The sequence below is a fragment of the Canis lupus genome, chromosome 37, assembly GCF_003254725.2.
Source record: "Canis lupus dingo isolate Sandy chromosome 37, ASM325472v2, whole genome shotgun sequence".
Classification (NCBI taxonomy): Eukaryota; Metazoa; Chordata; class Mammalia; order Carnivora; family Canidae; genus Canis; species Canis lupus.
Genome location: NC_064279.1, coordinates 25,067,940 through 25,092,137, shown reverse-complemented (window position 1 = coordinate 25,092,137; position 24,198 = coordinate 25,067,940). Strand labels below are relative to the sequence as shown.

General features: G+C 57.7%; 1 protein-coding gene across 17 annotated transcripts in view; it reads left to right on the top strand.

Moving 5' to 3' along the window:
- TNS1 (tensin 1) overlaps positions 1–24,198 on the top strand; it is a 204,663-nt gene that overhangs the window by 82,667 nt on the left and 97,798 nt on the right. For 14 of the 17 annotated variants that reach the window (XM_049106611.1, XM_035710905.2, XM_025442255.3 and 11 more), the window contains 3 exons: positions 9,196–9,237; positions 21,688–21,729; positions 22,511–22,561. Coding sequence is in view for 5 of the 17 variants with exons in the window: in XM_035710905.2 (XP_035566798.2) it covers positions 9,196–9,237; positions 21,688–21,729; positions 22,511–22,561 (135 nt within the window). In the remaining 12 variants the exon portion in view is untranslated. Of the gene's footprint in view, positions 1–1,953; positions 3,072–9,195; positions 9,238–21,687; positions 21,730–22,148; positions 22,315–22,510; positions 22,562–23,483; positions 23,658–24,198 lie in introns of those variants that run through there. The other 3 variants (XM_049106613.1, XM_049106614.1, XM_035710909.2) reach the window with 3 other exon arrangements.

Sequence of the window (24,198 nt, the reverse complement as noted above, 5' to 3'; positions counted from 1 at the left end):
CTGGCACATAGTAGATGCTCAGTGCGGGTTTGCTGACTGCAACTTTTCTGATTCTTCTGCTCCCGGGGTTTCATCATGAGAGGGCTGGCCGGTTGCAACCTCAACCCTCCCGGAGTCACTAATTGTGGGTGTGGGTAAACAGGGCCCCTGAGCTGGGGCCCCAGCTCAGGCTCAAGGGGAGGCAGATCTTCAGAGAAAATGCTCTGTGACCAGCTGGGCCCCCAGCATGGGCTAATCTGGGTGCTCTCTCATGCCATCCTCCAGAAAGGCCCTGCAGGGGAGCGGCTTCCGCAGGTGGGGCCTGCTGGTTCCACAGCGTGCCCTGCCCGGTCCACTGTACCCCCTTTCCCGTGGCTGGACCTTCTGGCTGGGCACAGAGGGGCACACCCGGCTCTCCCCGCCCTGTGGGGTTGGGCCGTGCGGGTCGGGCTGCCGCATGTGGGTGTGACCAGGGGCCAGGGAGGTGTTCGCTGCAGAGAAGCTGACCTGTCTGGAGAGCCCGTTCTTGAGTGTGTCAGCAGGCCTAGAGGCTGGCGGTGGGCTGGGCGGCCCGCGCCTGGGGCCTGAGGAGAAGGTTCCCGAGACAAGAGGGAGGACCGAGGAGAAGGGGCGCTGCTGGGGAACAGGTGGATTGGCTCAGTGGTTCAAGAGGCATGTGGCCCAGGAGGATTTGGGGAAGAACGGAAGAGGCCGGAGTCCCGGGGACATCACCCAGAGTCGGCCCTCTCCTCTGTTTCTTTTCTTTTCTTTTCTTTTTTAAGATTTTATTCATTTATTCATGAAAGACACAGAGAGAGGCAGAGACACAGGCAGAGGGAGAAGCAGGCTCCATGCAGGAGCCCGGTGTGGGACTCGATCCCGGGACCCCAGCACCATGCCCCAGGCTGAAGGCAGGTGCTGAACCGCTGAGCCACCCAGGGATCCCATCTCCTCTGTTTCTCGTCTGAGTTGGAGCCTCTGCTGGGTTTGGGGGGAAAGGGCCAGCCTCCTGGCTCTGGAGGGGACTCTCGGCTGGGACAGGCCCTACCCCCCGCGCCCCCCCAGCTCGAGGTGTCCCTGGGAATAGGCCCCTTCTTGCCTCCAGGAACTGGATGCACTTCCTTTCCTGATCCTGAGCAGAACTCTATATAAGGGAAGGAAACAGCCAAGCAGGCCAGGAGCAAGCTCTGGTGAGGACAGGCGGCCCGGAGGGAGGGTGCAGGCCTGGGAGGAAATGGAGCCAGGGTCGTGGCCATCTTCTCCCCAGGAGCCCCCCAACCCCTGCCCGGGGTCTGGGGCTCAGATCGGACGCCCGGGGTGTGGAGCCACGGAGCAGTGCTGGGCTCTGCCTTCTGCAGCCCTGGCCTTGCCCTGCTCCCCCACCCCGGCCCCCCGGCCCGGCCGTGGCAGTCTGGGACCACTGTGTACGCCCGGGTCCTGCGGGAGCTCATGCTCGCCGCCTCCTTGCGGGAGCCAGGTGGACGCATCACGTGAAGTGGGAGGTGCTGGGCTGACCTCAGCCGAGGGGTCCTCTGGCTCTTTCCTTAGTCACCTGGCGTGTAGGCCACAGCCTCTGGGGGTCATGGGCTCTATGGTTCTTGACCCCCGTGGTGGCACCTCGGTGACCAGGGCTCGGAGATAGCAGCACGCTGGCTGCAGGTTCTCCAAGCGGGGCCCAGAGGGGGAGCAGGAGCTCGCGTGGGGAGGGCCCACTTGCTGCGTGCAGGGAGGGAGGGAGGAAGTCGGGGCAGTGCTGTCCTCCTGGGCCGAGGCTGGGGGAAGACAAGTAAAGCCTGGGGGTGGGGGTCTGTCCACATGTGTGTCTTGTTAGGGTGGAGATGAGGGCCTCGTGGTTTTAGGGTGCCCAATGGCCCCTTGCCTGTGGGCTTTGGGGGTCCCCTCCTCTTCCCCCCCCCCCATTATTATTAGGATCATATGACACATCTTCTACCTGCCTTGAGCTTCACCCTTTTTTTTTTTTTTTTTTTTTTTGAGCTTCACCCTTTACTTCCCCCTGCCACCTCCTGCTCAGGCACCTTCACTGGCTCCCCAGTGCCGGCATCTCAAAGTCTTAACTTCTCTGCTGGGCCGTCACGGTTGCCCGTGGTCCAGCCTGGAAAGAGAGTTTGCAGCCAGTCGTCCTTCCCTTCGTCTCCTTCGATATGTCCTCCTCCTTCCCTTGTCCCACCCTGTGTCCCAGCCTAAGGGGACCTCCCGTGGTCCTTTCCTCCATGCCTCGTCCATGTGATCATTTCCACCTGAGATGCCCTTTCCCCATCTCCACCTTTTAAAGCCCTGTCCACATACCCGGTGAGCTCCAGGCTCTGAACCAGGGCTTCCCGCCCTCGGGGCTCTTAGAACAGTAGTGGGTGAGACACCCAGTAGACAAAAGCGATGTGTCCTGGAGGCCTGGCCCAGGTGTCCCCTCCTCTGTGGACCCTGCCCGGGACCCCCGAGAGCACTCTCACAGCCCCTGGCACCTCTGCCCGGCCACGAAGGCAGCGTGGCGTGCTGGGCAAAGAGGGTATCGGAGTCGGGCAGACCCAGGTGGCGGTCCTGGCTCTGTCACTTAGTGGCCAGGCCGTCTTGGGTCTCACAGGATTGCTGAGATGGCTTGAGATCATGTGAGATGTGGGCACTATGATCTACCTCGAGGAGGTCACAGGGAGCAGAGGGGATAAAACAGCGTGCCTGGCACACAGCGAGCGTTCAAAGAAATCTTGGCAATCTCTGCTGCTGCTTCTACCATTCCTACTACTGGCCATTCCACTTTGGGCAGTTGCCTCACTTCTCTGAGCCCACAACAACCTGTCATAGAGACGAACTGAAATAATGTATGTAAAGCACCCAGGTCAGTGATGCACACAGTTAGGTGCTCTGCAAACCCTCCTTTCCTCCCTCCCGTGCACCATCAGTCGAGATGGGTGCCTGGAGTTGTGGGGGCAGGGACGTGGAGGAGGTGCCAGTAGAAGCCTCTGGAAACAGCCCGAGTGTCCATGGAGGACCGTGGATAGACACAGCGTGCCGTGCTCATGCAGTGGAGTAGCAGGCAGCCCGGAAGAGGAAGGCAGCTGACGCATGCTGCGACATGTGTGAGTCTTGAGGACACGGCGCTAAGTGTGACGGTCTCCTGGGGCTGCCCTGGCAACACACCACAGCCTGGGTGGCTCAACTAATTCATCTTCAGCCAGTTCTGGAGGCTGGGGCTCCAAGATCCAGGCCCTTCCGAGTTGGCCCTTCCGATTTCTTCCGAGGCCTCTCATTGCATCCTCACACAGTCCTTGCCTTTTGCACGTTCCCCGAGTGGCTCTCTCTGGGTCCTCACCTCTTCTCATACGGACACCAGTCGGGTTGGATTAGGGCCCACTGATGGCTTCCTTGTAACTTCCTCACCTCTTTTTTTTAAAGGTTTTATTTATTTATTCCTGAGAGACACACAGAGAGAGAGAGAGAGAGAGAGGCAGAGACACAGGCAGAGGGAGAAGCAGGGCTCCCTGCAGGGAGCCTGATGTGGGACTCGATCTTGGGACTCCAGGATCACACCCTGGGCCAAAGGCAGGGGCTAAACCGCTGAGCTACCCAGGCGTCCCCCCACCCCCCTTTTTAAAAGATTTTATTTACTTCCTCACCTCTTTAAAGGCCTGTCTCTCGATGCGCTCACATTCTGAGGTACTGGAGATCGGGGCTTCAACATGTGAATTTGGGGGGATAAAACACCAAGTGGAATAAGCCAGACTCCAAATGCGGTGTGATTCCTCTTACATGAGGTGCCTAGGAGAGGTAAATTCAGAGACATGGAAGGTAGCTTAGAGATCACCAGGCTGGGAGGAAAGGGGATGAGGTTTAAAGGATGTGGGATTTCTTGTTCGGGAAGGTGAAAAGGTTCTGGAAATGGATAGGAGTGATGGTTGTACGGCAGTGTGAATGCACTTAAATGCCTTTGAAATGTACTCCTAGCAATGGTTCAAATGGTAAATTCTATGTTGTATGCTTTTAATAATAATAATAGTAATAGTAATGATAATAATAATAAAGGACTAACTAGAGATAGGGAAAAAAATTCTACTCAGGATCATGTGAAATGCTAGAGTCAGGGACTCGAGCGGCTCTAGTTTTGGCTGGGGCAAGGTGGTCCTGTCCAGCCCCAGGGTCAGGTGGATGTGGAGAGCTCCTCAGAGGGCTGGGCAAGTTTCAGAGCCCGGGGTTTCATGTAACCAAGGCTGACAATTTGAGGCCCTGAGGATGGGAATGTCACTCAGTTGGGGACTCGGTCCCGCCACCTGCATGCTGGGGAGGTGATCAGGGCCGTGCCAGGTGGGTGCCTGGGTTTTCTCTTGCTCTGCAAACAGCAGTGCCTGGAACCTGCAGACCAAGATTTCACCTGCAGCGTGCCCTTCCTGGCCGATTGACCCGGGACAAGTGTCACGATCTCTTCGAGCCTCCGTTTTTTTTCGTCTGTGACATGGGAGCAATATCGCTGACAGTACAGGATCAGAAGGGCTCAGAGAGCCAGGCCTATGGCAGGATTGGCCCTGGCACCTGGCGCATAGGAGGTGCTTAGCGATGGCGGTGATTTTTACCTCTCGTGGTTGCAGGTGCCTCCCTGGCTGAGGCCTTGAGTGTCCTTCATCTTTCCACAAGTATTTAGTGAGCAGCTACTGTATGCTGGGACCAGTGTGATGAACAATATGTATTTTTTGTCCCCAGGGCACTTGTTTCCTAGCAGGGGAAACAGATTATAGACAAGAAAACAGACACCTGTTTAATTATAAATTGTAATTAGATCTGTGAAGGAAGAGATAAGAGTGCAAGAGAAACAATGTGTGTGTGTGTGTGTGTGTGTGTGTGTGTGTGAGACCATGACCTAGGGGTGTCAGGAAGGGCCTCTCTGGGGGTGGTGGCATTTAAGCCAAAGCTAGAAGGCTGGGAAGGACCCAGCTATGCAGACAGTGGGATGAGCATGTCCCAGGCACAAGGAACAGCATATGCAGAGGCCCTGAGGAGGAGCAGAGCGAGGTGTGTTCGGGGGCCAGGGAGGAGCCCACCCTTGATGTGTGGCCTGAGGTCCTGGACAAGGGGGGCAGACGACACGGATGGTGGAGAGGAGGGCAGGGGCCCAGTCATGCAGGGAGCCCTTGCCTGGCTGGCTGCTGTCTGGTGCATTCCACCCTCGGGACCTGCGGGAGTCTCCAAGGGGGTGCCCTGTTGTTGGCGTTGAGCCCAGGGACCTTTGAAATTCAGAAGCTATCGGTGGGTGAGGGATGAAGAGTGCGGGGCATTGGCCCTGGTCTGGGCCTGCTGACTCCCCTCCCCGTGCCCCCAGATCTCTACTTTGCGGGCGCCAGACTCAGACTGCTCCTCTGCAGTGGCCTTAGGCAAGTCGTCACCCTTTCTGTGCCTTATCTTCTTCATCTGGGAAATGGGGACACTAAGTCTCTAGCCCACACATTCTTCGAGCTTAGGGCAGCAGCAGACAGAAAGCCGCATTCCGGGAGCTTCTTGTGGCCGTTGTTGGCTCCAGCTGTATGGAAATTAGTGCTTGCCCGAGCATCAGCCTAGCGGAGGGGGCAGGAGCACATCTCCGTCCCGAGCCACGCTGCTGGCTTCGTGTCCCGTCTCCTCTGTTGCATCACTTACTGACGTCCCTGCACCTCAGCCTCCTCGTCCGTAAAACTGGGGTGTTGAGGGCTGTTGTGGGAATTCAGTGAGTGAATTTAGGCAGAGCATGAAGAGTAGTGCCTGACATCTAACAAGTGAGATGGGAGTGTCTGCCGCGGCTGCTACTTTTGCTGTCACGTTTTTCAGAGTGGAGAGACTGGGCATGAGGCCTGCTCAGCCCCCAGTGTGCAGACGGGTTTTTGGAGGTACACCGGGGCGGGGGGCTTCCCTGAGGCTGACCTCCTGGGCCCGAGCCGCAGAGTGCCGCACGGCCAGTGCCGGGACCCAGAGGCCCTGCGGACACCCCAGAGCCTGCCCCCTGTGCAGGGAGAGGGTTCCTAGCTTGGGTCCCTGAGGGGCAGTGGGAGGGGTCACTGTTGACACCAGGAGTGTGGGGCCGTAGGGCCTGGGCCACAGAGTGGCAGGGGGCCCTGGCTCTCCCTGGCACATTCCAGGCTCCTGAGAGGGTGGCCAGGGGCCAGGGTGCCGGAGGGAAGGAGAGAGCCTTTTAAGGAAACATTTCTCTGCTTACAAAAAAAAAGAGAGACAAGAAACATTGAAACACACAACAAAGTTAGTGGGCTGGCGGCCGGCTGGCCTGGAATGCACAGCTGTGGGCGGCGGGCGGAGGAGCTGCTGGGGGGCAGCAGGCCGCGAGGGGCACCCAGGCCTCGGGCCCTCGGGCTGCAGGTCCACAGAGCTCAGTCCTTAGGGGTGGCGCTGCCTCAGGGGAGCAGGGAAGAGACTTGGGGTCGGGATGCCTGGCTCCCCATTCTTTCCACTGCCTTAGGGTGGCTCTGGGAGAGAGGCCCTCCCACTGTTTCAGAGGACACTGTCCATCCTGCTGCTGCTTCAGGTGTATCCATAACCTGTCCCTCCCTCTATCAGTCCCCAGAGCCCGAATGGAGACTAGAAACCCCCTTGTGTAACGGCCTGGGAGATGTGGCTGTGGACGGGACTTGCCCGGGTCTGGAGGCTGTGGCCTCCCCCTGCAGAGTGGTCCTGCGTCCAGGTCCCCTGCGCTCGCCCCAGCTCCAGCTCCAGCTCCGAAGGAGGGAGCAGAGCAGGGTGCTGCCCTGTGGGTGGCGCTCACTCCCACCCGGGGCCCGAGGGACCCAAACACAGTGGTGGGGGAGGTGGCATTGGGGGCCTGGCCCCATGGGGTTGAAACCTACAGCCCCTGAACGGGGTTAGGGACAGGAGAGGACGGGGAGGGGGCCACTGCTAGATGCAGGACTCCTGGCCCACGGGTGCCTGGTGGGGGACGGCTGTGTCCCCCACAGCTGAGACCTTGTCTGGTGGGCAGGGCAGGCAGGGAGCCCTGAAGGCCACAGCCACCCCTGGGACCTTCCCGGCCTTCCCGGTCTGTTCTCCTGTCATTCTCCACCCCACCCCGGGCTCCGTCTCCCCCAGAAACTTCTAAACTCATGGCTTCATGCTTACGTTTATCAAGAATCCTGAACTTAGGGGGAGCATTTGCCCCTGTGTCTCCTCGTTCCCTTTCACATTTCATTTTGGGAACCAGAATGCCTGGGTTCACATCTTCACCACGTATGAGTGGTGTGACCTCGGGCAAGTTGTTTAAACTCTCTGGGCCCCTCACCTCAACTGGAGATGTAATAGTCCCTACCTTATAGGGCTGTTGGGAGGATTGAATGAGGTAGTATGGGTCGAGCATCGATAACAACGCCTGTCCTTCCTGTGGTCCGTATTTAATCCGCGTTAGCCGTTGTTCCTTTCTTTTGGCCTCATATATGAGTCTCTCAGCCGCACCAAGGGGTCTCAGAGTAATGGTGAGTACAGGGCGATAGGTGCTGAGACTCAGCTGAGACTCAGCTCAGGCTTCTTTGCTGGAGAATGAGGTGGGCGGGAAGCCCATAGCAGGCCTGGGTCGAGAACCCAGGGATGCTAAAGCCCCCGGCTTCTCCACCCATTCCGGAGCTCAGGGCACAGCATCACATGAGCCCTGGCCCCTTCTGGGCTGGTGTGTCAAGCCTGGGGATCCCCTGGGCTGGTGGGAGGACAGGACTGGCTCAGGCATGGGGAGGGCCCGGCTGAGGGTGGCTTCTTGTGAACAGCCAGCTCCATCCGAGCCTGTAGGTTGTCACCGTCACCGCTCCACCGGGGCGGTGGCTGGAGCAGGGGTTGCCCCCTGCTCCAGGAGGCAGCAGCCTCCTCTTCAGCGATCCAGGGCTTGTGCCCAGACACCCCACACGCCTGGGGGAGAGCCTTCCCTAGTCCCTTCTGTGGGCCCCTTGGGTTGGGAATTGGAGCCAAGATTGAGGTATGAGCTCCAAGAAAAACGTGTCCCGACTAGAAAAAAAGAGCACGCTGAGTCTCTGATAAAGGGCCCTGCTAATTGTCAGGGTAGTGGTTTGGCTGCCTGGCCTGGATGGGGGGTGTTATCTCAGGGGAGGGTTCAGAAATGCAGCCCTCCCTCCACCCGCCCTCGTCTGGAGGCCCGAGTTGCCAGCCCCCACCCTCCATCAGAGAGGACGGTGAGGGCGATGGTAGGAAGAACCGCTCACCCACAGAGGGTGCTTTCACCCCTCGAGGCTTTCTTTTGAGGAACTGGCAGGGGCCTTCCACCAACCTGCTTCCCATGTGCTGTGGGGACCCCAGACTCTGTCTGCAGCTTTGGGTGACATGCCCTGGCCCTGGGGAGAACCCCCTTTCTTAGAGGCCTTAAACATGTTTTTAAAAACTTTAAAACACATCTTAGTATATCGTAGAACATTTAGAACATAGAGCCAAGAAGACAAAATCCTTATTCTTGTTACCTTAACCCACTGTTATTAAAAATCCTGGGGCACTGGGACACCTGGGTGGCTCAGCAGTTGAACATCTGCCTTCAGCTCAGGGTGTGGTCCTGGGGCCCCGGGATCGAATCCCACATTGAGCTCCCCGCATGGAGCCTGCTTCTCCCTCTGCCTGTGTCTCTGCCTCTCTCTCTTTCTCTCTCTGTGTGTCTCTCATAAATAAATAAATAAATAAATAAATAAATAAATAAATAAATAAATAAATCTTTAAAAAAAAATCCTGGAGCACTGACCTATAGCCTTCCACATATTTTTTCTACAGAATTTAAAAATTGGGATATACGGGGCGCCTGGGTGGCTCAGTCAGTTAAGCTTCCAACTCTTGGTTGCGGCTCAGGTCATGATCTCAGGGTCGTGAGACTGAGCTTCGCCTCGGGCTCTGCGCTCTGCACGGAGTCTGCTTGAGATTCACTCTCTCCCTCTCCTCCTGCCCCCTCCCGTGAGCATATGCTCTCTGTCTCTCTCTAAAATAACTAACTAAATAAATTCTTTTAAAAAATTGTGATATATATTTCATTTCTGCCTTTGCCGCTCGCCCTCTGCCAAGTGTTATTAGCTGAGGGATCCCCCACGAGGCTGCAGAGTCTTCCAGTGACCTCTCAAGCTGGAGATGGTCGGTGTGCTGAGCCGAGGGAAGGGGTGTCTAGCATGGAGGGGGCCGTGGAATGATCTCAGGAGGCCCTGGTTTTCTATGGGGATGAAGGATGCTAACCTTGCCCTTTCTCTGTTCCTCCCACAGGTGGCTGCCCCCTGCATTCCTCCGTCCAGCCATGAACTGGTGGTGAGTGACAGTCCCTTCCCTACCTTGCTGGGCCCTCCCTCCTCTTTCTTCTGCTCCTTTGTTAAGGGCTTACATTAAACCATTAGACTGAAGCATGCTGCTAGCCCCAAAGGGTGCTGGGCAAGTAGGTAAGGAGGAGGAGGAGGAGGGGACACTTCCCAAGAAGTGAAGCTGGACCGGGAGGAAATGAGTCATGAGGTCCCTTCTGATGAGATGCAGGGCCTCCTATTTCAATTTGAGGCTTAAGTCCTTGGAAAAACCCATAAAAGGGCATCTCGTGTGCCTCTAGGCCTGGCCAGGGGCCTGTTGTTCTGTGGCTTCCAGAACCCGAGGATGGCATCTTCTACCTGCCTGGTCCCAGGTCAGGTACCTTCGGCCGGAGGAAGGGGAATGGATGGCCTGACCCACAGAGCTCGCCTGCCTGGGCAGTGGCTCATGTCTGGGTGGCACCTTCCACCTCCCACCTCCTTCCACCTCCCACCTCCTTCCACCTTCCACCTCCTTCCACCTCCCACCTCCTTCCACTTCCCAGCTCCTTCCACTTCCCAGCTCCTTGGCTGACTCTGCCTTTCTGCTCTGTCTCCATGTCTCCCACCCCTGCCTCCCCCATCAGGCTTCTAGAAAAGTGTGGAGAGGAGCAGAACTCCTATGATCTGTAGGCTGTGGAGAGGGGCCAGTTCCAGACTGATCCCAGCTGGGCTGATTTGGAACCCTGGGAACCTTTCCTCCCTCCTGGCCCTCTCGGGGTCTTCTCACCCTCTGAAGGCCCCTCTCTTCCCCCTCCCAGCGCCGAGGCAGGCCGGGCCCTGGAAGCTGGAGGGGAGGGGTCTGCATGAGGGCAGGTTCATGTGTGTGTGTTTGTGTATGTGTTGGGTGGGGAGTGTCACAATCCACCTGCTGATACAGAGGAGCCTCCAGTGACACTGGCATGGGTGGGAGTCTGGGGGAGGGGGCAGGGCTGTCCGGGGATCCAGACAGGTTCAGAGGTCTGCACACTCGCTCAGCCTGGATCCTGGAGTCTCAGTCACGCCACCTGGTTTCTTCTTTCCCTCCAACATCCATTTTCCCGGTGACGATGGACAAGTCCTGCCCTCTTTCTGGACCCCGGCTCCCTTCCTGTCAAAGGGAGGAGTTGCTCTAGGTGCTCCCAAGGCCTTCTCAGTGGTGGGCAGTGTCCCCTCCATTGAAGGTCACTGCCTGAATGAAATAAAGTTTGTAAAAGTGCTCGTGACTCAGCCACCTCGGGCCCACGGCGGTGTCCTCCCAGGCCCAGGCCCTGCCGAGGCATTTCTCTTCCTTGCAGAGGAAGGTCCTCCTCCTGGGTCCCACTGGGCTCACACCCTTCTGGGTCTCAGCTCTGCCCAGCTGTGCCGCTCCAGATGTGGAGTGTTATTCGCACAGGGCCCAGTCACAGGTCATCTGGTGACAGCCGGGTGGGGTGGGGCATGTAGTGAGGCCAGAGTGCGGGCCTGGTTTGCAGCTGCCAGCAAGAAGTTGCTCTAGGACTGGGGAGGGTCACCGTGGCGGGCAGGCGGGGAGACGTTGGGGGAAGTGGGGAGCATGAGTCTCATCATTGCAACCGAACTGCCCCCTCCCCTCTGAGAACAGAATGTCCTTGGCGGGTCTGGGATAGCTGGGGGGTCTGGGGTTTAGGGATCTCCAGGCGAGGCAGATTCCTGGCCACTTGGAGTCTTGTGAGCTTTGTTTATGTGAGGAGGGGTCAGGGGTTGGGACAAAAGGGAAAAGGTTGGCATTCCAGCTGGAAGGACTGCAGATACAGACAGGATACAGAAGGAGCTCCTACCTGAGTGAGGCTGTGGAGTTGTCCCGTCCCTGGGACCCTGGGACCCTGTGACGGGCCCCACCTGAGCAGGGGGCTCTGACCTTCCTGGAGGCTGGGTCAGCCACCTGGTGGTGGAGTGGGGAGATTGTGGGAGATTGTGCTCCCAGAGGTTCCCCCCACCTGAATCAGAACAACGCCATCGCCCCCCTCGCCCCATGCACTGCATTCAAGGGTGAGGGCATTAGACTCCCTCCCTTTGGACCCTGGCTCCCCAGCCTCTGCTGTGTGACCTTGGGACACATGATTTGACCTCTCTGGACCTCAGTTTCCCCTCTGCAGATTGGGAGCTGGTAACAGCAGCTACCCTGGAAGGTCGTTAGGGAGCAAATGAATGTATTTTTTTTTTAATTTTTATTTATTTAAGAGAGAGTGCAGGTGCATGCAAGAGCACAAGGAGGGAGGTGGAGAGGGGCAGAGGGAGAAGCAGACTCCCCGGGAGCAGGGAGCCCTACTGGAGTCCTACTGGAGGCTCGATCCCAGGGCCCCAGGATCCTGACCTGAGCTGAAGGCAGATACTTAGCCGGCTGAGCCACCCGAGGATGTATTTAATTAATCTGTATTGAGGCCCCTCCAGGGGCTGCCCTCCTGATTTGGTGTAAAAGTCCAGGTTCTTGCTTTGACCTGTGCAACCCCACGTGACGGGTTTCCTCTCTGACCTCATCTCCTTTCTAGAAGCTCTCTCCTTCACTCACTGCTTCAGATGCCTGGGCTTCTTGTCCTTGAATGTAGCAGGCAGCGTCAGGACCGTCAGGACGGCGGCGCTTCCTGCTCCTTCTGGCCGAGAGGGTCTTCCTTCAGGTCCCTGGGAGGCTCCTTCCCTCCTGGGCGTGAGATTTCCCTCCCCCCAGCGACCCTGCCTCCCCGCCTTGCTCTCTCCATCCGTCCATCCGTCCATCCATGGTCAGCGTCTGGGACGCTGTGCATCTCGCTCACTGGGCTCCCCTCGTCCCAGCACGAAGCCCGTGTCCGCAGAGGACTTTGGTCTGTTGTGATCACTGCTGCATCCCCCCACGCACGTAGTAGGTGCTTGGCGCGCTCGGCGAGTGGCTGGCACACTGGGGTTCAGCAAGCAGGGTGCTCAGCAAGCAGGACTGCTGTGGCTCCCGCTGCCGGGCTTGCTCGGGGGCGGGGGGCTCTTAGCAGGGGCTGAGCTCCCGCTGGAAGCTGCTGCTGTCCCCTGGGAGTGGGAAAGTGGCCCAGGGGAATCCGGGAGAAAGTTGGGCTTCCCCCAGAGAGCACCCGGTACCTGTTTCCTCAAGGCGGGCGAGGCAACTGCTTTGAGCAGGTTCACAAGAGGGAGGAAAGGGCGGGTTGTATTTTTCCTTCCTTTTCCATTTGCTGCCTCCCCTTCAGCCTCCGCAGAGCTGGTCTCTGGTCTCCCTGCCCCCTTCCCTTGCGCCTCACACTGTGTGTGTGTGTGTGTGTGTGTGTGTGTCTGTCGTGTTTTCTCCGTGTCTTTGGGGGGCCCCAGCTCTCCCTCTGGCCTTCCCACCCATCTTGCTTAGATCCTACCCTCCCTGGGATGGGGCGCCCTTGTCCCAGGCTCAGGATTTCTGCCCAGCGTGGGCCTCCCAGACACGGTTTCCAGCCCGTGCCAGGCCAGCCAGGGCAAAGTGGCTTAATCTTCAACCCATGTTTTCATCTTACTCAACAGATGTTGCCCAAGGCCTTGGGTAGAAGGGTCCTAGGGTCATGTCCCTCCTGTGGGGTCCCCCGGTGGGGGCAGGATGAAGAGGGGAGAGGGTTTGTTTGCCATGGACACTCCTGATCCTTGGAAATTGCTGAAGCAGCTCTTCTCAACTTCTGAAAAATAAGAGTCAAAAGGAATTTCCCGAGCGTGATAGCCAAGTGGAGTGGCCGCCGAGGTCGGCCGGATGGAGAGCCCTCTTGCACACACAGCCTGGCACCCAGGAGCTTGGGCTGGAGACAGATGGGTGTGCATCTCCTCACCAGACCAGCCCCTAGGCAGGTGCTCGAAATGTCCTTGGAATGAACTGGAGGTCGGGGGAGTCGAGGAGTGTGTAGGGGCAGGAGGAAAGAGGTGAATGGGACAAGGGGAACGCCAGGCTGGATTCACCCATAATAGCAGCCAGAGTGCTAGTGAGAAGTTACCCCTTGTATGGAACTTTCTAGCTGCCAAACATTGTTCTGAAAGCTTTGCAAAAATAAACTCATTTATTCTTCATGACAACACAGCAAGAGAGATGCTGTGATTATCCCAATGATACAGAAAGGAACGGAGGCCTCAGGCCACAGAGCTATGCAAAGGGGGAACTGGGATTTTGACTGGGTCGTCCAGCACCACAGGCCACCCCTCCTGACCATCAATCATGACAAACATCATTCGCTTGCACGACTCCTGCGGTTTCCAAGGCCCTTCCCCTGACATCAGGCCATCCGGAACCCACTGTGGATTGTGTGCAGGTCTGGGCACGTGCGAGAGCCGCCTGGGTCGGCGGGAGGAGCGTGTTGTGCTGAGGAACAGTGTGGGGCTCAGAAAGGCTAGGCGACCTACCTGTCCGTGGTCACACCGCCGTCGGGGAGGTGGGGTGGGTAGTGGTGTGCTGGGTTTAGATTCCTGCTTTCTCCCCAGGGTCCCCTAGATACTTGCTGCTGTTGTAATACTGGATGCCTGCAGGTGGACTTTTCTGGGATTTCCTCTCCTCTCCTTTCCTTTCTTCCTCCCTCCCTCTCTCCCTTCATTTATTGGAAGTATAGTCGACACACAGTGTTACATTAGTTTCAGGTGGTGGGATTTTTTCATTTTTTTTTTCTAAACACAGTGCCAATCACAAGTCCACCTAGCTAGCTCAGGGCCTGGGATTTAGAGGAGGGTCTGTCCCTCCATTCTGTCCATCCATCCATCCTACTCACAGACATTTCCTGAGCTCCCACCTCATGCCAGCTGCTGTGTTTTTATTTTTTAATTTAATTTATTTATTTGAGAGAGAGACAGAGACAGAGACAGCAGAGGGAGAAACAACATGTGTGGCAGAGGGAGAAGCAGCAGCAGGCTCCCCACTGAGCAGGAAGCCCAACGTGGGAGTCGATCCCAGCACCCTGGGATCACGACCTGAGCCGAAGGCAGATGCCCAACTGACTGAGCCCCTCAGCTGCTTTTTTTTTGTTTGTTTTTTTTAAAGATTTTGTTTATTCATGAGATACACACGGAGAAAGGCAGAGACACAGGCAGAGGGAGAAGCAGGCTCCATGCAGGGAGCCTGATGTGGAACTCGATCCCAGGTCTCCAGGATCAGGCCCTGGGCCAAAGGTGGCGCTAAACCACTGAGCCACTGGGGCTGTCCCCTACTCTTTTTTTTAATTTTTAATTTTTTTTCATCCCTATTCTTGTATAAAAGATTTTATTTGCGAGAGAGAGAGAGAGAGCACATGTGTGCACGAGCAGGGGCAGAGGGAGAAACAGGCCCCTTGCTGAGCAGGGAGCCAGACGTGGGGCTCGATCCCAGGACCCTGAGATCACGACCTGAGCTGGGCAGACGTTTCACTGAGCGAGCCACCCAGGCGCCCTGGTCCCCGTCCTTGTATAAACATCACCCCTCCGTCTCCAGAACTCTTATCATCTTGTAAAACAAAGCTCTACTCACTCGATAAGAAGGCTGCTTCCCCTTCCCCAGGGCCTGCCAACCACCCTTCTACTTGGTATCTCTATGAATTTGACCACTTAAGGGCCTCATGTGAGCAAACTCATATGTGTCCTTTTGTTTCTGGCTTGTTTCACTTAGCGCTGATGTCACGATTCCCCTGTGCTGTGTGTCAGAGCGTCCTTGCTTTTCAAGGCTGAATAATATTCCATGTGTGTCTGTGTCATGTTTTGCTCACACATTCGTCGGTCAGTGCACATTCGAGCTGTTTCCATGATTTAACTCTTGTGCATAATGCTATTTTCTTGGGAGCAGCCATCCTCATGGGTGTGAGGTGGTGGTCCTGAGATTTTCAGATGGTTTTCCCAAGGTGCCCTAGTGTTGGATCTGAGGCAGGAGGGCACCACGCCGCCTGGTGGAGGAGGAGGAGGAGGAGGAGGAGGAGGAGGAGGAGGAGGAGGAGGAGGAGGAAATGTTAGCCCATTCCGGAGAAGTGTGCAGAGCCCCCAGCTCCAACGATGCCGTCTTACCCTCCATTAAGGAGGGTGATTAGCAGGCGCTTTAGTTTGAACTCCAGGCTCTGATGAAATTTCATCTTCTGGCAATGAGGGCCATGAGTAGCCATCTTGGGAGATTCTAGAAAACAGAGCAATACCAGGAGAGACGAGCCCAATAGAGCCTTGCTTTTCAACAGGGAGAGCACAGTGATCATTACATTCCAAAGAAGATTCCTAGAGTGGTGAGGGAGGCTGAAAATCTCAATTTGTGCAACGGGGCTGCACGATCTGGAGAAGGAAAATATGGAACAGGTGCAGAATGGGACTGAGAACGTGGGGAAAGGCAAATGGCCTATTTGCTGTTGCTCTCTGGAGGAGAACCTAATAGATGTTCTTGCAAAAAAGGAGGAGACTTGAGTGCAAAGAAGAGCCTTCTAACATCTACAGTGGCCCAGAGGGGCTGTTTGGGGCAGTCTCTGTGTGTTGCCAGAACCCATACTCGCCAGCACCTACTAGGTGTAAGGTGGGAGCTGATAGCATGTTCCTTCTCAGGGGCAGTGCCTGTTGGAAGTCCTGCCCTTGACTCGGCTGCAAAGGGACATGGTTCCTGGAGGTCAAGGCATCCATGAATGTGTTGATCGCCATCCCCGGGGCATCCGTTGGGAGAGACCCAAGTCAGGTGAAGGGGAGCCCTGGGGAGCCGTGTTCAGTGGAGGGGAGAGAGAGGAGTATGAGATGGAAACTAATGAGTGCCCAGCTGGGGGCTTCCGACCAGAGGCAGCCTTGGGGGGCCAGGGAAGGAAGCAATCAGTTTATGCTTGGGGGGTTGAGAAAGCCTGTCTCCTGTTCCAGGCTTAGTTTAAGATTTGAGCAAATGGGAGGGAGGCGGGCAGGAGGACGGGGAGCTGACCCAGAGAGGGGGCAGGGCCTTGGTACGAGTTACTGAGCCTGTTGGGAGCCAAGGCAAATCCAGAGTAAATATTTTTGGCCAATCTGCGCTTGCTGGGGGGTAGTGGGGGCCAGGCAATGCTGTGTCATTTTGGTTGTCATTTGGTCATTTGGCTGTCCACTGGCTGGGCGCGCCGGTGGAACTGGTGAGCGTGGGCGGGAATGGAAGCTGAGTGAACATGGCCACATGGGGCGCGTGTAGAGGAAGGGGCCAGATAAGGGAGGAGTCCATGCACTGGCCAGGGGAACTTGAACTTGAGCCAAGCAGTAGGGCCATTGTGGGTCCTTGAGTGGGGAAGTGGCCCAGAGCAGGATCTGAGAGTTGCTGCCAGCGTGGGGCGTGGCTCGGGGTGAGGGGGTGCGGGAGGAGTGCGGGGCGGACCCCAGGCTGGCGCAGGTGCAGGTGCTCCGCTGGAGCAGAGAGGATGTGGACTAGAGTGGCCGGAGGGGCACGGAGGAGGGGCCTGGGGAAGCGCGGCCTCCCGTGTCCTGTGAGGGGAGAAATCCTCCACCCTGGCCTGGCCTGGCCGGGGAGCGCAGGCCCCTCCTGCTGTTGCCCCCTGTCTGCCAGGGGTTGTGTGCTGGGTCCCTCCGGGTGAACTGGGTGAACTGGGGCCGGCCTGAGGACAGGAGTGGGCTTGCCTGGGCCCCTCCCTGGGGAGGGGGGGGCGGGTGCAGGGAAAATCAGGCATCACATTTCATTTAATCACACCCAGCCTGTTTTGTTTTGTTTTTTTGTTTTTGTTTTTTTTTCCCCCCCTCTGGTGGCCTAGGCCTGCTGAGAGAGGATGGAGCCCCCAGAGCAGAGGGCACCCAAACACTTCATGGGGAACCAGGGTCCCGGCTTCCCTCGCACCCTGGCGGGGCCTAGCCCTGCCTGTTCTGAACCCTGCCTGTCTCCAGTCCCCAGCCCTCAGTGCTGCTGTCCACCCCCAGGGGCTCCTCTTCCTGAGAGGGTGGTCATTTACACTGGGGGGGGGGGGTAACAGGTGGGGAGATGGAGGGCAAACCCAGGCTTTGAGGTGCAGACCTGCAACGAGCTTCTGCATCTGCCCAAAGGGGCTCAAAGAGCTACCCGAGCAGCCCCAGCTGCTGCAGGTTACTTTGTCCTTGTGCGATGATGCAGCTCGCACCCCCAGGGCTGTGGGGTCTGTACTGTGCCAGCCCGGCCGCGCCCCCCGAAGTGCCCAGTAAATGGCCCTTCCCTTTCACTTCCAGCCCCTCCCTTCATCTGCTTAGGGTTCTATTTCCGGACCCAGTGAGCCTGGAATAATCTGCTGTGGGTCCTGGGGCTGAGGACACCCCAGCCCTTGCCGGCCCTACCTGCCGGCTCCCACCAGTGCCCTTCCCCTCCTGATAGGCAGCGCCACTTGTGATCTCACAGTGCGTTGCCATGGCAGCAGATGTGATGTCATGGGGTCTTTTTGGCCCAAATAGCTGCCTGGATTCCAGGCCTCCCAGGGGGCAAGAGTGGGGAGGGCCGGAGGGGTGGAAGGGAGGAGGGTGTGAGGAATTTCTGGACAGAATGTTCCTCCGGAGGCTGAGTCCGCATTCTGCGCCAGACCCCTCCCCCCAGCCCTGGGCTTGGGCATCTCTCCCCTCCCCACCCCCCTGTGGCCCTTGCCTTGCCTTTTCCTTCCTCCACAACAGCAGCCCACAGATACATTTTTTTCCCAGCCCACCCTCCCTGCAGGCCACCAACATGTACGGCACGAACGTCTGGGCATCATCCCAGCCACCCGGCCCCTTGGGCCCACACAGTCAGGGGTGGGTATGCATGCACAGAGGGGGTGTGCGTGGCTTTTTTTGGAAAAAAAAACTTGAGGAAAGGATGTGCAGTTTCCCTTATCCGCCCTGTGGTTCTCAACCCCTCACATTCAGGAAGTTCTCTCTGATGTCTGATGTCAGGGTCTCCTACTGCGGTCCATTCCCTCTTCCTATGGCAGTGCCCTGAAGGATCTGAGGGACCTGAGACTGCTCGTCCTTAAGTCACAGGAAGCTTGTTCCCAACGGGAGGGCAGTTGATGGAGAGGACCTCTCAGCGAGTGTAGGTCTTCGTCAGGGAGGGGAGAAAGAAGCTGAGCGGGGGACGGAGGGTTCACATAGCAGCCGAGCAAGTTAGTGAACGTCCCGGGCCGTCTGTCTCAACTGCAAAGTGGGGTCACGCTTGCCTCCCGGGGTGGTTCCGAGGACTGATGGTCAAGAAAGTAAAGAACTTGATATTATGCCTGGATCGTTAGCACTTAGTGAACACTTGGTATTACCGCGTTGACACTGTGAAAAGGCACCCCCAGAGCAGGGCAGGAAGAGGTAAGGTGAGGGAGGCCCGTTGGGTGGAAAATTTGAGGAGGCCTTGCTCTGAGGGTTGTGTGGGCGCACCTGGGGCAAGCTGAGAATGGCTGCCTCCCCACATTTTCTGCCCTAAGCACCTCCCCCTACTCCCTGCTCCCTGCCTTGCCGTAGACTTCCACGTTTGAGACCCCAGGGCAGAGTAAGCTGTGAGGTGCGAGGTCTGGCCGCCAAGGGACACCAGGTCCGAACCCTGCCACCTGCTTGGAATTGTCCTGCCTGGGGGGCAAGGAAGATTCTGGAAGACTCCTGGCAGGGGTGGGCATTGGCTGTTGCCCTCAGCTTTGGAAAGCCTGGAGTCCTGAAGATGGAGGCTTTGTCGGGGTGCCTGGGTGGCTCAGTTGGTTAAGCGGTTAAACACCTGCCTTCAGCTCAGGTCGTGATCCCAGGGTCCTGGAATGGAGCCCCTTGCTCAGCGGGAAATCTGCTTCTCCCTCTCCCTCCGGGCTCTTCCCTGGCTTGTGCACACACGCTCTCTCTCAAATAAATAAAACCTTAAAAAAAAAAAAGATACAGCTTTCGTCCTGGGCTTGGATAGGGGTGGGGCTAGATGTGGGGGTGCTGTCTCTGTCTGGGCTCCATCTTTTGCATCCTGGTACAGCTGAGTCTCAGGGAGAAGGAAGAGGAGAGCCCGCAGGGAGGTGTTCTGCGTGGCTAGGGACTGGGGTGAGTGAGGTGCAGCAAGGTGTGCTCAGCGGTGGGCCTACAAGCTAAGCCTGGGTGCCAAGCCCTGTATTGCCATGGACCTCACCATGAGAGGCTGGGCGAGTCATACTTCTCTGTTTCTCAGTTTCCCCATCTGTGAAACAGGGAGGGAGGAGATGGTGTCTGAAGTCCTTCTCAGAGCTGGTGTCCTGAGGAGTGGTGTGCAAGGATGGTGTGTGTGTGTGTCCTGGCCAAAATCCAAGCAGAGATGGAGATTAGAGACATTGGCTCCAGAAGGTCCGCAGGTGCTCGCTGCATTGTTGTGGTGAGCATGGTCAGGGGGCCAGCCAGGGAAGATAGGGAGGGGCTGTCTTGGTTAAGTCACTCAGTGGATATTTGCTGAGGCCCTACAGTGTGCCAAGCCCAGGCCTAGGCTCCGGAGGCTTTGGGAGCTTACGTTGTAGTGGGGAAGGAAGACCCTAAATGAGATGAGAAAGTGAAATATATAGTGTGTTGGAGAGTGAGGAGTTCTAAGCAGGCAATTAAACCATGCAACAGGGATACGGTATGTTTGAGTGGGTGTGTTTCCACCTGCCGAAGGTGAGCTAACAGCCCAGGCCGAGTGGGTCTCTCTGGCCATGGGAGCTCTGGCTCTGCCACCTTGGGACCCAAAGCGTGGCTTCTCTGGGAGCTTTCCTACAGCATGGCCAGGGGCCTGGGGCAGGGGCAGCACAGGGGAGACCCTGCCCTGTGCTACGCGTCCCTTGCCTGTTCCATAGCCAGCAAACCCAGAGCTGGCAGTGCCTGGGAAACAGAGAAGCAGGACTTCAGTCCCTGGAGAACTGGGATGGGGAGGGGTGGGGAGCTCAGCTTGCATGCTGGGCTGGGTTTGCAAACACTAAGGGGTGGGGGGTGAGGGGTGGGGGGGTGGGGGTGGACAGGGCTTTTAGCTCCTGAGGGGTTATTGGAAATTTTTACCTTCTCGGAGAGCATCTCAACCAGTAAGTTGAAGGCATCTGGTGGCTGGCCCTGTGGCAGCCCTCCAGCTGGCACGGGGAGGGGTGGGGGCAGAGGGGCTGGTGCTCAGATGATTGCTGGCCAGGAGGGAAGTGTCTCTTGCAGTGCTGAGGCCTGTGGTTTCTAATATTGACTCGTCTCCCTGGTTCGCATCGTGCCAGACTGGGGAGGGGTGGAGCAGGAGGGTCAGGGTGGGGTCGGGTGGGCCTTGGGAGTGTGCAGGGTGGAGAGGAGAAATAAAAGCTCACATTGACGGAGAGCTTCCTAAGTGCCAGGCCTGTGTTCTAAGTGCTTAATGTCCTCCGTGTCGTGTGGCGCTCACAGAATAGCGCTCAGCCCTGCTGAGGAGCAGCAAGGCCAAGGTGACCTACGCGAGCTCTCACAGTTAGTAGTGGAGAGCGTCAGGACGGGGCCGGCTGCCGGCAATGCTGTTAGCTTAGACTCATCCCTGGGCCCGGAAACCTTTGAGGACTGTGCTTTCTTGGGTCCCACCATAGGGCCGCTGGATTAGACCCTCTGGGCAGGGCCCGCCACCTGTGTCCTCAGCCCTCCAGGTGATTCTGAGGGCTGCTGGAGACTTCTGTTGTGCCCAGAGCCGGGGCCTCTGAGGGGGCTTTACCCAGAGCAGGAGGAGGGGCTCTTCGGGGCCTGTCACGGGCCCGGGGCAGGTGCTTTGTCCCCACCGTCTCCGTCCCACCGCATTTCTGTCTTCTCTGACCACTCCTGTCTAGTCAGGCTGGTTAAGGGTGAGGGCTTTGGAGCTGAGAGATCTGCATTCGAATCACAATTCTGTGGTGTAAACTCCGCACATGGAAGGTTCCTGGGATCTGCCCTCCTTGTTGGGAGGAGAGCTTGTCGGAAGAGTGTGGGGCGGGGTGGGGTGGGGGTGTGGAGCCGTTCCCCAAGCAAGGGCCTGGATGTAGGGGTAAGCAAGGGGGTCCAGGGGACAGGTCGGACGGGCAGAGCTTTTGGGCATGGACTCTGAGGTCTGCGAGGGGCAGGGCTGGTGGTGGAGGGTCATGAAAGCCTGCAGAAGAGTTAAGACTCTGGCAGGCCTCACCCTGGGCTGTGGGGATTTCACACAAAGAGAATGAAGCCCTCGGGTTCAGATCCTGTCGTCACCAGTAGTAGTCGATGGCCCTGGGCCACTCATGTAACTTCTCCTTTCCTGAGAAGCGGGGCTCAGAGGTGATCAGGGGACCCACCTCACTGGGTTCTTGTCACGAATAAATGAGCCGGTGCAGGGGGAGAGGTCCGGCACGTAGGGACAGGCCTGCTCTCTGCTCCTCTCTGAGGGCTCAACACCGATTCACAGGCCTTGTGAGGTTTGTCGAGCTGGGTGGTTCTACTACCAGTAGGGTTGTTTTTTCATTTTCCAAACTCTGCCTCCTGAGCTTGGGGCTACCAGGTTACGTCTGAGCCTTGGGTTGGCACCACGGGCCCTGCCCCACGAGGCTTTCTGCCCGTCACGGCCACCAGCCCAGGGGAGACAGCCGGTGCGTGGCTGTTGGCCCTGAGACCTCACCCCGCTTTCTCCCTGTGTTCACAGCCCATCAACGCTGAGAGCGCCCCGAAGAATGTAGCCAACACGGTGAGTGGCAGCCCGGGCCCAGAAAGCAGAAGGGCAATTTGGGGTGTGTGGTGGGGAGTGAACAGATGTGTCTGGGGATATCCTTCTGGAGGAGATTTGAGGAACTCGGGGTGAGGGGAAGGATGGGGAGGTGGGTCGTGCTGGGAGCCGGGCATCTGGCCTCACTTGTGTGCTCGGAAATGGATTGCCAAGGAAGTAGGCAGGGCGGTGGGAGAGGCCAGTGGTTAAATGTGGGTTTCTTTATTAAATATGTAGAACGCAAGAAGGCCGGGCAGATGTTCCCAAACAGATCTTTCTGACTTAGCAGAAAGACAGATAATTTCCCAATTTCCTCAAGGGTGCGTGGAGGAGGAAGGGAAGAGAGAGTGGGTGGGGCGTGCAGCGGGGAAGCTGAGGTTAGCAGCCGAGGGGGCACCTCCTGGCCACGGCCGCGGCGCAGGAGGTTGGAGGGCTCGCGTCCAGATCCTACCTCCTCCGCGCTGCTAACTGTGCGACCGTTGGCAAGTCATGAGCCTGTGTGTGCCTCGGTGTTCTTACGTGCAAAATGGGAGTAAGAAGGTCTGGAAGAGTGGCCGTGAGACACAGGTGAGACAGCGGGTGAGCTCTGAGGGGCTTTTAGTGGACAGGGAAATGCTAAACACACGGCTAAGTTCCCTCCCGGGCCCTTCTGCTACCCCCCTTCACCCCCTTGCCCCTGCCAGACCCGGGAGGTGAAAGACCAGGTTACCTTTTGATTACTTGCCTTGCCTCCCCCCTCTGACTGCTTTTTCTCTGTCTTCAGGGAGAAGGAGCTTTCCGGAGTGGAAACACACGGAAAAGCCTTGAGGAAGACGTAAGTACGGGAAAGGGAAGGATGTGTCTGGGCTCACGGTGCCCTCGGGGGAATTGGGGGTGCAGAAGATGTCTCATACCTGGCTCCTTCGGGGGAGCATCCTTGCCTCCTTTCCAGAAGGGCAGCAGGGGTCACTCGGCTCTGTGGCTGAGCCGGGGAGGAGGCGCTGGGGTGAACAGGCCCCAGGTACTTATGCACTTACGGACCTCAGTCTTGGCTTTGGCCTCCGGCTCAGCTGGATCCAGAGCTCCTTTGCCCATCCCTTTGCCAGACCTCTGTGCCCCCGGGTGGGGAGGGAGGACGGAGAGGGAGTGCTCTTCGAGGGCTGGCTTGGTGGTGAGCAGTCACCAAGGTAAGGCCAAGGGAAACGGGCAACACTGCAGCAAGAGAGACCAAGGGCAGAGGTGAAGAAGGATGCCTGGGCTCCTGGAGGGTCATCAGACCTTGAGGAATTGCAGCCTCTGCTTCTGGGGAGAAAAGAGTCTTTGAAAACGTGAGAGTCTCTGTGTGACTTAAATGCCATTGCTTCGGGAGGCGGCTGCAAGATCCCGCTGGGCTCCTCGGGCCATGCATTCCTGCTGGAGGTCAATGGGCACATTCCTAAACCGAAGGAGCCCCCAGGGCAGGGCAGAGGGGGCTCCCCCAGGACCCTGCTTTGAGCAGCGGTCCCGCCTGGGCTTGCCCTCACTACGTCCCTGGGGGAGACGCCCCAGCGAGTTGGGCCTCTCTCTTTCTCTGACAGTTTGCCCCTCTGCTGGCCTCTCCATCCTTGCCCGCCCTGGTCTGCAGAGGAACAGGGAGTGGTTTTGGCGGTTGGCACAGGGGGAGCTGTTGATGGCATGAGGCCCTATCATCTGACAGCTGCCTGACCCACGGTGGGGAGGGCCCTGGAGGGAGGTGCTGGGGCAGCAGGAGGCAGCTCCCGCCGGCAGCCGCACTTCTGTGGTGAGCCCGAGCCCGTCGCCACTGCCACATTGCCCTGCCACATTGCCCCGGGGCAGCCCTGCCAGGTGGAGGCCTCCCCGGGGCCTTCCCCGGCCCGTCCAGATGCAGCAGGAGCATGCCTCTTAAATTAGTGGGGAAGGCTCTGTTCAAGGTATGCGCGGGGCCTCTGGGCGCAGAGTGCAGGTGTCGGGGTGGGCCTCTTGCCCAACTCTGTGATCTTTCTGGGGCTGGGATGCAGGTCAGAAATCAATTTTTGTGCGCACCTACTCCCGAGGACGAGCTAACTTAATGCACACAAAGCATATAACTCATGCTCAATAAACACTAGGCGTTCTTATTACTGTTATTTTGACTAAGGCTCGGGAGGTGGGCTGGGTGATTTTTGGATTCCCGGACACACCCCCCCACCGTGGCAGATGCTCTGGTCCCATTTTTCAGATGGGAAAACAGAGTCTTGAAGGGGCTCAGTGACGGGATGAGAGCCTTCTCCATCCCTTCCTGGGTCTGCTGCTCAGATCTGGTGCTGCCCGGCTCTCCCAACCCTTGGCCAGCGGAGGCTGTGTGAACCGAACGTTTTACCCAGTGGTCTGAGCACATTGATAAGCCAAGTCCTAATGCCGCTGCTTCTCACAACCCCAGCCTGGGCCCGATAGAACTTGTCAGATAAAGCTTCAGCGAGAGAGAGCGAAGTT